Raw genomic sequence first — 12,160 nt, 5'->3', positions numbered from 1 at the left:
AAACAAACTAGCAAATATAACAAAAAAGAAACAGACTCAGATATAGAGAACAAGGTCTTGCTTTCCAGTGGGGAGAGGGACATGGGGAGAGGTAAGGGACTAAGAGGTACAAACCACTATGTATAAAATAAACACACTACAACTATATAACAACACAGAGAATATAGCCAATATTTTATAATAACTACAAAAAGAACATACCTTTGAAAGTTGAGAATCACTCTGTTGTACACCTGATACTTATATAATATTATACATCTACTGTACCTCAGTTAACATATAAATAAAAACCTGTGAACTTTTAATACACTGTTGAAGATAACTATCAAATTTACATAGAACCATGTTTCTCCTGATAATTTTTACCTTGAAAGTATTTCATAACCTCTTTTATATAACCTTCTTTGTTTTAATGTTATAAACCTGTTGTAAATACAGAGTTGCCCTTGAAAGTGAAAATCAGTCAGTGGTGTCTGACTCTTTGTGACCCTGTGGACTATACAGTCCATGGAATTCTCTAGACCAGAATACTGGAGTGAGTAGCCTTTCCCTTCTCCAGGGGATCTTCCCAACCCAGGGATCGAACCCAGGTCTCCCGCATTGTGGGTAGATTCTTTACCAGCTGAGCCACAAGGGAAACCCAAGAATACTGGAGTGGGTAGCCTATCCCTTCTCCAGAGGATCTTCCTGACCCAGGAATCAAACCGGGGTCTCCTGCATTGCAGGCAGATTCTTTATCAACTGAGCTATCAGGGAATCCCCCAAGTTGCTCTTAAATGACAGTGTAAAGCCACTGCAAGGCATGGCAGTTCTGAGTTGTTGAGAAGAACCTCTATCAAGATCAGCATATTTTCAGCTAGGAGGGTCCTCAGAGCAGTTCCAACCCAGAGGCTATGAAGTTTGAGATGCTCAGCTGGGAGTACTTGAATTCTCTAAAACTCTGTAGCATGGGGTTCCTCAGGGCCTCTCTCACTGGTTTTAAGAGCCTGTTTTTCCTCATATGTGCCGGAATGCCAAGGAGCTACACACACACAGTGTGCTGGAAGGTGAAGGGAGTTCACATCCCTCACCTAAAGCTGGACTAAAGCAAGAACCTTACTTTTTAACAAGTTGCAATTTGGAAGACTGTTCATGCCAATATTTATAGTGTTCTCTGCTGCATTTATGTATTTTATTTATAAAGAGCTACCCTTGGCTACAAGCTCTGAAGCTATAGTGTGTTTAAAACTCGGAAGACATTTTAAAAGAGGGATAGTGGTAATAATACATTAAAAGAAAAAATCAAAAAGCAGTTTCCATCATCTCCTAACAAGGTTAGAATGCTGAATTTTGTCTTACTTCCCAGAATGACCAAAGGTCCATGCCATTGTCAGTGTCTTATGATTTTTGTCTGTGACTCACAGACACTGGCCACTTAAACAGTGTTAGAAAAGCACCCCTCCCTCTGTGCTGGGAGCACCATAGACTTCAGAGGGCCTCAGTTAGGATAGCCCTACTGAGGGCAGGTCTTCGTGCACTTGTGGGAAACCCAGGAGGAGAAATAGGCTGCTTTTCTTTGGAGTGTGTGTCTGACTGCTTCTTGGCCAGGCTTAACTTGAAGCTGTTTGGAAATCATGTTTCAACTCCCTCATTGAGTAAATGAAAAAACTGGAGCTCGATCAGGTACTTTAGTGGCTAAACCAGGGAGCCCAGGTTTCAGGATGCTGGGGAACAGAGAGGAGGGCAACTTAATCTCCCCGACCTCAGTCTGAGTTTTAATAGAATAGTCCTCTGGGTTTTTGAGAAGATTTTGACTTAGATTCTTTTAGCTTTCTAGACTATCTCTTCAGAATAATGTATACTTTCTGCCTCAAAACTTTTCTCAAGAAAAATGCTGAATTTTGCACATTTTTCTCTGGTAAAAAAAAAAAAAAAAAGACTTTTTCTGTATTTTCTAGGGTAGAAGAATGACTCTGAGTTTTAAAAAAAAAATGCTTTTGTTTTTGCAGGTCTTATCATTTCTCTGCAGCTTCTTCGTGGAGACATGGAACAGATTAGGAGAGAAAATCCCATGATATTTAATAGGGGATTGGCAATTACAAGAAAATTGGGATTTCCTGATGTCATCATGCCAGGTAGGCAGAACCTCTTGGGGCTGGGGTGGGAGAAAGGTTAGGAGAACGGTGTTTGGTGCTCCCCTTGTGAGCAGGTGGCAAACCACACTATGGAGGAGCCCCACAGCCATTGACAGCCTCTGCAGCCAGAGTCAGGTTGCTGACTGCCGTCTGCAGCCACTGTCTCCTTTGGGTCTTGTTGGCATTTGTTCTTTTCTAGAAGCCCCCACATACCTTCACCAGGGCAGCACAGCAGTCTGGCACTTGAACCTTTTTGTCTCCTGTGGAGACTGGATATTAGGAATCAACACAGAGCTCCTCACAGGGATGCCTTTTTTATACTCTTCTCTTCAGTTACATATCTTAGAAGAGAAGCCCCTCATAAGAAAATCCTCTTTAAGGAAAATAATGCCTGTAATGTCAGTGAATCCCGGTTCATGTAGGAGTAGCAGATATATCTGTATCAGAAAAATGAATCATAACAATGAAAACACCATACCATATCAGGAAAACGGGTTGGCAAATGGTATAGGTTAGGCAATGTGAATAATACTACCTGGCCAGTTTCTCAGAAATTGTCTTAACCCCTTTCACCTAATACCCGATGGAGAGCTAGGGCAGAAAGTGGGAATGCACTGGCTCTCAAGTGTGGTTCCAGCAGATTAATCTAAAGCTCGTGCTTCCTAGTGAGGCAGATGCGGGTCAAGCTAGAGCAGTAAATCCAAACAGGCCATCAGAACCAGGGGGGCTGTGGGGAATGAGGGAAGGATAGAGGCATGGCTCTGATGGGTGGGAGGCAGTCTGGAACCAGAGAAGATGGGAACAAGGAGAAGGAAGGAAGAACAAGGAAATAGCTCCTTGTCTGGACGAATTACAGGGAGTGTGACCCTACCTTTTCCATTAAGTTTCATTCAGTGTTCCGCTAAAAGCTTATTTGCTTTTGTTTAGAAGAGCCAAGCCAGGCTAGGCTAAACTGATAGTGACCACTCTAAATAATCTCCTCTTTGGAGTTCTCCATGGTGCTGAAAACTTCTCTTATTGGAAATATATGCCAGCATATACCTGGGGGAGAGTATGGCCTGAGCATACAGAAGGCCTTGTGATGGATTCCAGCTGTTCTTCTGCTCCCCACATTATGCCCAGACTTGTTTTCTATCGCTTTTACTCTCTCTCCATAGACACTGTGACTGCAGAGCAAGCTGCTGTGAACAGCCTTTGTCTCTTGCTCATGCACACAGGAGGATCTTTTGAATGACAGTCCTAGGCCATTTAATCAATTCCTTGTCAATTTTGTGTTTATCTTTAAATGTTTAGAAGACTCCATGCTTATGAAAGGCCCTCATCTAGCTGTTGTGGAGGGTGGTGTCCTCCACAGGACATGTCTCCCATCCTGTCCTGACAGTGTTTCCGAGCCCTCTGTGACCGTAGTGATCAGGAGAAGAGCCCAGACATCATCCCTAGCTTCTTGGCAACATGTCACTGAAGAAATAATTGGTGATTACCAAAACTGATCTGATGATCATTTTTAAATGAGCCATCCAGGCTCATGATATGTAGTCATATATTCTGAAAGATATGCTTGAAGTCCTTTCTCCCTTTTAAGAACTAGTTTGTCTAAGATTTGGACATTGCTTTCCTCTTAGCCCTCACACAGTCATAGAATCAAAACAAAGTGAACAGAAACTAGAAAGAAACAAGCTTCAGTCAAAAATCTTTAAGCAGACTTTAAATTCAAGAGTTACAGCATCCATACCTCACCTGTGGAAAGAGATCTTTTTGTGAGCACTCTGAATCTCTTTGTGTCATAGGCACACAGGTTGATAAAGGACTTCTGAGAAAGCTGGACATGACCTTGGAAGTTAGCAGCATCAGTATCATTGGTGAGGCAAGCGGAGTGTCAGGAGCATTTCCTCCACTGGGCGGCTGAGGCGTCCTCAGCTGATTTGCCCCACAAGGCAGAGACACTGGCAGTCCTAGGGTGTCCAGACTGGGGCTGTGAATGTGCTCTTTGCTGGGTTGTCTGCCCTTGAAGTGTTGAGTACTGGAGCTGAAAGTGAGGATTGATTCACAGGCAGGAAACAGTCCTCTATGTGTTTCCCCTCTCTTTTACCTTACCTCCTCTTGAGGAAAGAATTTTTTGCACAGATTGCCACTCTCCAGATTGTATGCTAACAACTGACAGTGCCTTTAATGCCCCCACAAGATATCATCAGAGGGGGTTTGCCCTCCTTGGGTGAGGTGATAGGGCTGGCTCTGACGGTTCTGCTAGAGCAGCAGGAAAAGTGTGCAGCAGTGTTTTCAGTTGTGGTCCATCGGTCCTGGGAAACCACAGCTGTGACAGGAAGTCACTTTGTGAGGTCACCCTCCACCTACAGCTGGTCCAGTCTTCACCTGTGGGAATATCGGATCTGGGCTGCAATGGTCCCTCGGCCATCGCGGTGCTGGTATGACCGAGTTGCAAGAAATTGCAGCTTCTTGACACATGGTCATAAGAGAAATGGACAATGAAATGAATTATGTTAGTAACTGTGAGCATTTCCACACTGAAGTCTGAGAAATTAGAATAAATGGAAAAATTAGAATGGTTCATATACTATGGCTCTTATCTTGAAACTACCAGCATTTGGAGGAAACTACTAGATGCTCATTTGGAGAGGTCCTTTATGTCAGATGGCCCAGACAGGTCCTTGTCAAAGCATATTGACAGAACTTACAGCTCTAAGTTACAGCATTTAGACAAGTTCTGACCACACCAGTATCTGACACACGATTTCAGAAAAGGACTTTTCAGTGGTCTCCTGTTGCTTTCCATGAGTGTGTAAGATACACCACGTGACTTCTGTGAACAGGAGATGTCCTACTCCTTGCCACAGCCGAGGCCCTGACTGCATAGGCATCCAGCTGTGTTCATGACTCATAGTGAGCACGAGGCAAGACCACCATTGCTGGTGGTGTTCTGGGAGTCGCGGAGAAGGCACATAAACCCAGAAAAGTCCATCCAAGATTGTAGAAGAATGAACCGATGTGGGAACTTAAGCCTGATTTTGAAACTGAACCCCTAACAGCCTTTTGTTGGTTTATCGCCATATTTCTGTGGGTAGTTCCTCCTTCCCTCCCAACTCATTTTAGTTCATTACAGAAGCTAATAACTCTACAATGCACGTTTACTCTTTGAGATTTTTTTCAAGAAAATGGAGAGGAAATACTGGAGCAGGGCAGACATTTCAGGTGAATGAGTTTTCTGTGACTCACTTGTCAGCATTAGCCCAATTAGAACTTTCAAGAAGACTGTCAGCCAACAGACTGTAAACTGAAAGGGAATGATTTAAAACCTCTTGCTCAAGAGTGGTCTGTACACTCCTCCAAACCTCGTCTAAGCCAGCAGGGGTGTGCCAGCAGCTTCTGTGCAGTTTTCTAAGTGTCAGGGTTCTAGGAGAGTCTGTTCCCTGGCGTGAGTAGGAGTGCAGAGCTGTCATGGTTCTGTGGGAAAGAAACCTTTTAACTTGTTTTCTAAGCCTTGAATTTGTAAGGTTATCATTTACTGTGGGCATTATGGGCCAAGTTTCGTATTAGTTAAATGAGCTTCTCTTTTGTCTGAAGAAATCTGCCCTGTGATTTTAATATATTCTAGTTGATGGCTAAGTGTTTTTTTTTTTTTCCTAAACCAGTATTGCTCTAACTTTAGTATGTATCAGAATCACCTGCAGGGCTTGGAAAAACACATTGCTAAACCCACCCCAAGAGTTTCTGATACAGTAGGATTGGGGTGGGACCTGAGCATTTGTATTCCTCACAGGCTATCAGGTGATGGCTTAGGGCCCCATTTGAGAACCGTGTCCTAAAGAGTACTCTGCTTTAGGGATGCTTTGCCCCTCTCTGAATCAGACCTGGTACAAGCTCCTCTCTGGGTTGCCCTGACCTTGCCCTTTAGAAGGCAGCTATGCTGGCATGGCAGCCCTCAAGGGGGCCCCCCGACTCTTGCCCTTGTGCTCAGAAATACACTCTGTCCTTTGCTTTGACCCCTGATATAAAGTGCATGCTTCATCACCAACCTGCAAGTGATGTTTTTTTCTCTTTTCCTGTTTGTCTTAATTGTTCTTGTTTCTCTCTGTGCTGTCCCCTCATTCTCGCCCCTTTCTTTCTGGTGCAGAGATGAAGATAGTTGGGTGTAAGTTCCTGCTTTTGTGTCTCCTGTCTGCTTTTGCCTGCTTTGTCTCCATCTTCATTTGTTTCATGGAATGTTGCAATACTGGGGTGGGGTATCATTTGCATTATTAATCCTTCATCAGCCTCACCTTTTCGGATAACTGACAAAATGTTAGAGAAGCTACCAGCCCAACCTAGAGACTGTGTATTACTTTAGGTGTTCATTAAGATCAGAGAAAACTAAGGACATGTTGAAATATTTGGAAAACCTTACAAAGCCCTAGGTGAGTAGATACAGGAAAGGATTTTTATGAGACAGATCAGCTATTCTCATTGAAAAGAAAAAGAGTAATGCTTATCCCAAGCTGCAAAGAATCAGAAAGGCAGAAAGCTGCTCTTTTCAGCTCTGCTGGACACATCTCTTGACTTTTGAAAGGAAAGTTCTCTTCAACAGAGTGATGACAGTATTTACCACAAGTAGATTGAGAGGACTGTGGTCAGTCTGAGTGTCACATGAAGCTTTGACTGTATCTCTAAGGGATGGTTTAGGAATGATCACATCTGGTCCCACAACGGGTTGGAATATCCCCACATCCCTGACCCAAGAAAGGAATAACCATACACAGTGATGTTACACCGTGCCCATTCCTGTCATTTTGTTTGAGCAGAGAATGTCACTGACTTTGTAGCAATAGAAACCAATAGAAGTGTGACAGTGAAGACTTGGTTAGAAAAACAAAGAACCTGTCTTTCCTGGGTACTCTGAAGAAATCTTGCCAAGAGCCTTTTTTTTTTTTAAGTCTCTTCCTCAGAATGAGAGCTACTCCATCAAATAAAATGTTGGTCACATGTCTGAAACTGTCCATACAGGATGGTAGTTAACATCTCCACATCTCCGTGAATGCTGTCAGGAGACTCCTGTTCTGCCAAGAGATAGAATTGGCGCCATTCCAAGCAGGCTGCAGTGTCTCCTGGGAGAAGATGTGTTCTAGTTTTACGTGGTCTTAAGGGAAATAAAACACTATCCACAGAAGCTCTTCCTAATCCTGTCTCGAATTGGACAAGTTCTAAATAATGTAGTAGTTAACACTATTATTCTTGAACCCAGAGCCTCACACATGGTGTGAGTCATTTGTACAGAAGGAACATGAATTTAATAAAGAATCCAAGCAAGATATAGCGTCCCCCAAACTCCAAGTAAGGCTGGAGTGTCTGGCAAGAGATTATCTTGCTAACAGAGGCTCTGGTGCCTGAGCTGAACCTCGAAGACTCTGAAACCTCTGTGGAGACTGCTTTCAGAGGAAACCTGCAAACATGGGATGAGCTGTTTCTTCAAAGTCGCACTAGGATGCAGGTCTTTGGATGATCAGGCCTGGCCACTAAAGCACACGCTGTTCTCTCTGCTGGATGCAGCTCTGTCCCAGTGCTCCCCAGCCTCCTAGGACTCTGGTAGCTGCAAAGCACTGCTTCCTTCTGAGACCTCTCTCTCTAAGGACCCTAGAATGTTTCAGGCTAATTCCTGACATCATCAGATGGCCTCAGGTCCCTGACCTGGCTCCCTCCCCAGCAGCTGTTTTGTGTTGACTTCTAGGAATCTCGAGTGTTGCTGGGTAGTGACGCTGCTCTGGACAGTTGAACACTGTATCAGCAAACTATAGCCCATAGGCCAAATCCAGAAGCCTTTCATACTGTCCGCCAACTCAGAATGGTTTTTTACGTTTTAAAAGGGTTGTGAAAACAAAGAACATGTGGCCCACAAAGCCTGAAAGGTACTTACTATCTGGCCTCTTCCAGAAAAACTTTGCCAGCCTCTTCCAGAAAAACTTTGCCAGCCTCTGCCGACTCTTAAGTCCCTAGTTCTCTGACATGCAGCTGTACCAACAGCTTTCACTGGCTGCTGTGTGAAACTGCAAAAGGGACAAAGATTATTTATTCTGAAGCCCTCTTACAAGAACAGCCTCATTCATTCATCTTCCCATTCAAGAAAGTCTGTTGTGTGTCAACTGAGCACCAAGCATTCAGAGATGTAAGGCATTGCTGATGCTCTTAGAGGCTCTGCCAATCTTAGGAAGCAGAGGACACCTAGCAAATGGAATCAGGGCTGCCCTCTGCAATACATACTCCCACTTGCCTCCAAAAAGCCTCCCCCGTCCATACCCGTCTCATCAATCCTCCACGCTGCCTAAGAGCTGCCCAGTTCCACACCCCCAGCCAGACTTCACTAGCATCTTCCCAGCAGACCCACACTTTATGGTCCCCTGATGTTAAACCCTGGAGAGCATCGGAGTCACCTGATGCTTTTTAAAGATACAAGTACACAAGACCCATGACCCACTAGAATCTCTCCCGGGTGAATATTAGAAATCTAGTTCTAACAAGCTCCCTAGATGATTTCAGATATACGCAGTGGTCTCCAAACTAATCACAGAAACTTCTGCTCAGGCCTTCTCTCTCCCATCCTTATTGTAAGGTGCCTGTCCTCATGCCTCTCCTGGTAATATTTCCAGGTCACTGGTGCTAAAGTTTACACAAGCCTCCTGGAGACAGTATTAACCCATGATCCTACTAGTAGTCTTTGTAAACATGTAACATGCGATCAGGATAGCTGTGAACAGCAGGGACCCTGGGAGGCTCTCTGTAAGGCAGGCCTGGCTCATTACATCCTGGAGCTCTTCACATTTGTTCCTTCTAGTTCCTTGAGAATTAGTGGAGAGTTCAATTTAAATGATCCTCCAGAGAGCTTTTGAGGAGAAGGCCCCAGCTACATTAACTGTTACAAAGAGCTGTTTTCAAAATTGAGGCCATAATTTACAAAATTACAACTCTTCTGACTGAGAATGGCCTTGGTTCTCCGCAGATTTGTCCTCTAAATAGAGGAAAGATCTGATGAAATCAAGCTGCTTCAGTGTGTGACTCAGAGGGTACAGTTATGTGTATTCACACATTTTCTAGGTGATCACCAAAGGCATTCTATTTAAATAGAAAATTTTAAAAGAATGAAACCTGTAGGAATATCTAGCTCAGTCCTTCCATTTTAAATTGGCATTCTGGTTTAAAACACCCTGGAGAAGCTGCCCAGAAACTATGAGCTCACTCTATAAAACCAAAACAGACCGAATTCTGTCATTATCCATCTGCAGGATGGTGTCCAGTTTGATATTAGTATTTTATATCATACAATGCTTGGAAAAGTTTGAAATGTTCCATTTAGGGACATACTTATTGTAATATGGTTACCTTTTGTATAGAGCCACAGAAATTTAAAATGTTTGTACAAGCTAGAATACCATTGCTGGTAGCCAACATCTGCTTTGAAGAGTCACATGAATTGTCTTGAGAATAACTTCCAGAGAGTGCTGATTTAAGCCAGGGTAATTTTAAACAAAGCACCTATTCTTTAGATACTAAAATTCTCTATTCACTTTATGCCAAATCATCCTAGAAATGGAATAATTACATAAGTTCCATAGAAAAGTTAATGTGTAACTAAAAGGCTATTATCAGGAGAAAGCTCTGAGGTGTCTGTTCCAATTTTTAAAAATCTAAGGTGTAACCAACTCTGATTTTCCCCATTATAATGGCAATAACCTATAGTTAAGTTCCCAGTAATTGTGAATTTTACTTTCAGGGCTGATTTTTTTCACCCTCTGTTCTGACAGTAGCAAACTGATGAGTTTGAGTTTTCCTTCTCCTCCTGCTTGCCTTCCCCACCCTACCTGCACACATGAGTGCTCTTTTCAATGACCTGGTAGGAGGACCGAAGTAGGATTGTTCAAAAGAGGAAGATTAAAGTTCCAGACTCATCAGAATTCAAAGTAAAGGTTCTGCTCAGCCCAGGAGGAAAGTCTGTACAGACTGCAAGGATGGACCCCCTGAAGTCGGTCCCACCTGCCCAGCAGTTGCATTTGCATGTGATTTTCAAGAACACATTTTCCTCTTCCCTTCATGGAGCCTCAGGGCTATTTTGTTTAGGGAAATAGCTTTCGCATGTTAAAATTCTCTGCATTGTCAGAGAATTATCGTTTCTCATGGACTGCTCTTTTGAGAGTATTATGTGACCAAAAAACCATGACGGTACTCTTAAGGTAGGAAGGCGACATGAAGAATAGAAGGTTTGGACATGAAGACCCCCAAAGCCCAAGATAAGGGCCAGTCATAGTCTATCACTGTTTCATGTGTAAGAGACACTCAGACACCCACAGTTAGAGAAGTGGGCAGTGTGGAAAAGAGGCTCTCATTAAGTACCTGGCCAAACCAGAAAGCTTGGTTGCTTACCAAAAATAAAGCCTCTTTATGTCATTGTGATTCCAAGTAATGAACAGACTTAGATGTGCCAGTTTTTCTAGAAACTGAAGTAGAAAGACTTTGATTTCTGAATTGGTTTCCTTTGCAAGTTAGTGAATTGTTCCATTAACTTTCAGTTGATTTCTTCAGGCTGCCAGCACATCCTCACTTTGGCCTCACCTGGTTTCCCTTGTCATTTTCTTCCTTTGAAGATTTTTTTCCCCCCACAGGCTTTACTTTTTTTTTTTTTTGCAAGTCAAAAGCCCTTCTTTAGTTTGTGTTAAGTAAAATTGGTCACTTTGTGGGTTTAGAAGCTTCAGTTCAGTTCAGTCACTCAGTCATGTCTGACTCTTTGCGACCCCATGAACCGCAGCATGCCAGGCCTCCCTGAGGAGAAGGGAGAAGCTTAGAGCAGCCCATATAAGCTCCTTTTATACATGAACAGACAGTTCCATCCCCCCTTAAAGAAAAAGGCATTTGAGACTTAGGTCATTTCAGACTTGCAGCTGGCTCTGCTCCTGCCCACTCTAAAGCAGCTGGAGTGGGCTGCACGGGCTGGACTCAGAGCACAGGGCCACAAGATGAGCCCAGCACTGTCTCCCCGGTGCTTTGGCACCTGTGCTTTTGGGGAGTCACCTGCTCCCAGAGCGCTGGCCACAAAAAGAAGAAAACCTGACCATCCAGTGACCTCTGCTGGCACCCCAGCAGGGAATGGAACTGGGTAAGCCTCCAGAAGGAAGGAGCAGCGTGTCCTCTAGGCAAACTCAGAAGGATTGAGGGCTGCCAAAAGAAAAGCTAGGAAAGAGAGGGAAAGGACGAGGAATTAGTGGTGAAGACATAGATATGATTAAAGGAAGTGCTATTCCTTTTGATTATAAAACCTTTCCTCTTTTGGAGGATTAGATTACAGCCATTCTCTTGGAGGGGAGAGAGGCTGAGCAGTCCCCGCAGTATGCCTTTTCCCACACCAGCCAAGCTGTGGTGAACACCCCTAAGATTCAGACTTAGAGGGCACATGACTAACCCACCTGAGTACTGCCGCGCTGATACTGGTGGAACGTCCATTGTTATTAACCAAGCTTGGAATGCCCTGAGCCCTGCCCTGAGCCCTGGAGGGTCCAGATGCTAGCCTTGTCCTCCATGCACATGGGGCATAGTGGCTTCTGCGGTCATGAATACGTGACACTTCTTTCCCTGCAGGTGATATCCGCAACGACCTGTACCTCACCCTGGAGAAGGGGGATTTTGAGAGAGGGGGAAAGAGCGTACAAAAGAATATTGAAGTGACCATGTATGTGCTTTACGCAGATGGTGAAATCTTGAAGGTAAGGTTTGCCGGTCAATTTGGAATGACAGCTAATCCTGTAATAATTTTAGTGTTTCTGTGGACTTCATCCAGAGACCCATCCTCCTCAAGAGGGACTGAATTCAAATCATTTTCTAAGACTCGTCTCCACCTTAGCTTCTCTTCAGGGAAACCGTGCAGTATGCTCTGATAATGACTTCCAGGGTCATACAGCCTTTTCAGAAGTTCTTCCTAGTGTCTGACCTGAATCCCTCCTGTCCTTGTTTAGACCTATCCCTCCAGTTCTGTCCTACGTGCCACCTTTTCAGCCACCTGTCTAGCACCCAGCTGC

General features: G+C 44.0%; 1 protein-coding gene across 1 annotated transcript in view; it reads left to right on the top strand.

The window, feature by feature from the left end:
- Window positions 1–12,160, top strand: part of DOCK3 (dedicator of cytokinesis 3) — a 246,611-nt gene that overhangs the window by 146,899 nt on the left and 87,552 nt on the right. Inside the window, exons 13-14 of the mRNA XM_061127771.1 lie at window positions 1,989–2,114; window positions 11,724–11,848. Coding sequence (XP_060983754.1) covers window positions 1,989–2,114; window positions 11,724–11,848 — 251 coding nt within the window. The remainder of the gene's footprint in view (window positions 1–1,988; window positions 2,115–11,723; window positions 11,849–12,160) is intronic.

This window comes from Dama dama, chromosome 24 (genome assembly GCF_033118175.1).
Source record: "Dama dama isolate Ldn47 chromosome 24, ASM3311817v1, whole genome shotgun sequence".
Taxonomy (NCBI): Eukaryota; Metazoa; Chordata; class Mammalia; order Artiodactyla; family Cervidae; genus Dama; species Dama dama.
Note: the sequence above shows the minus strand (reverse complement) of the source record. Positions and strands in the feature narration are given on the sequence as shown.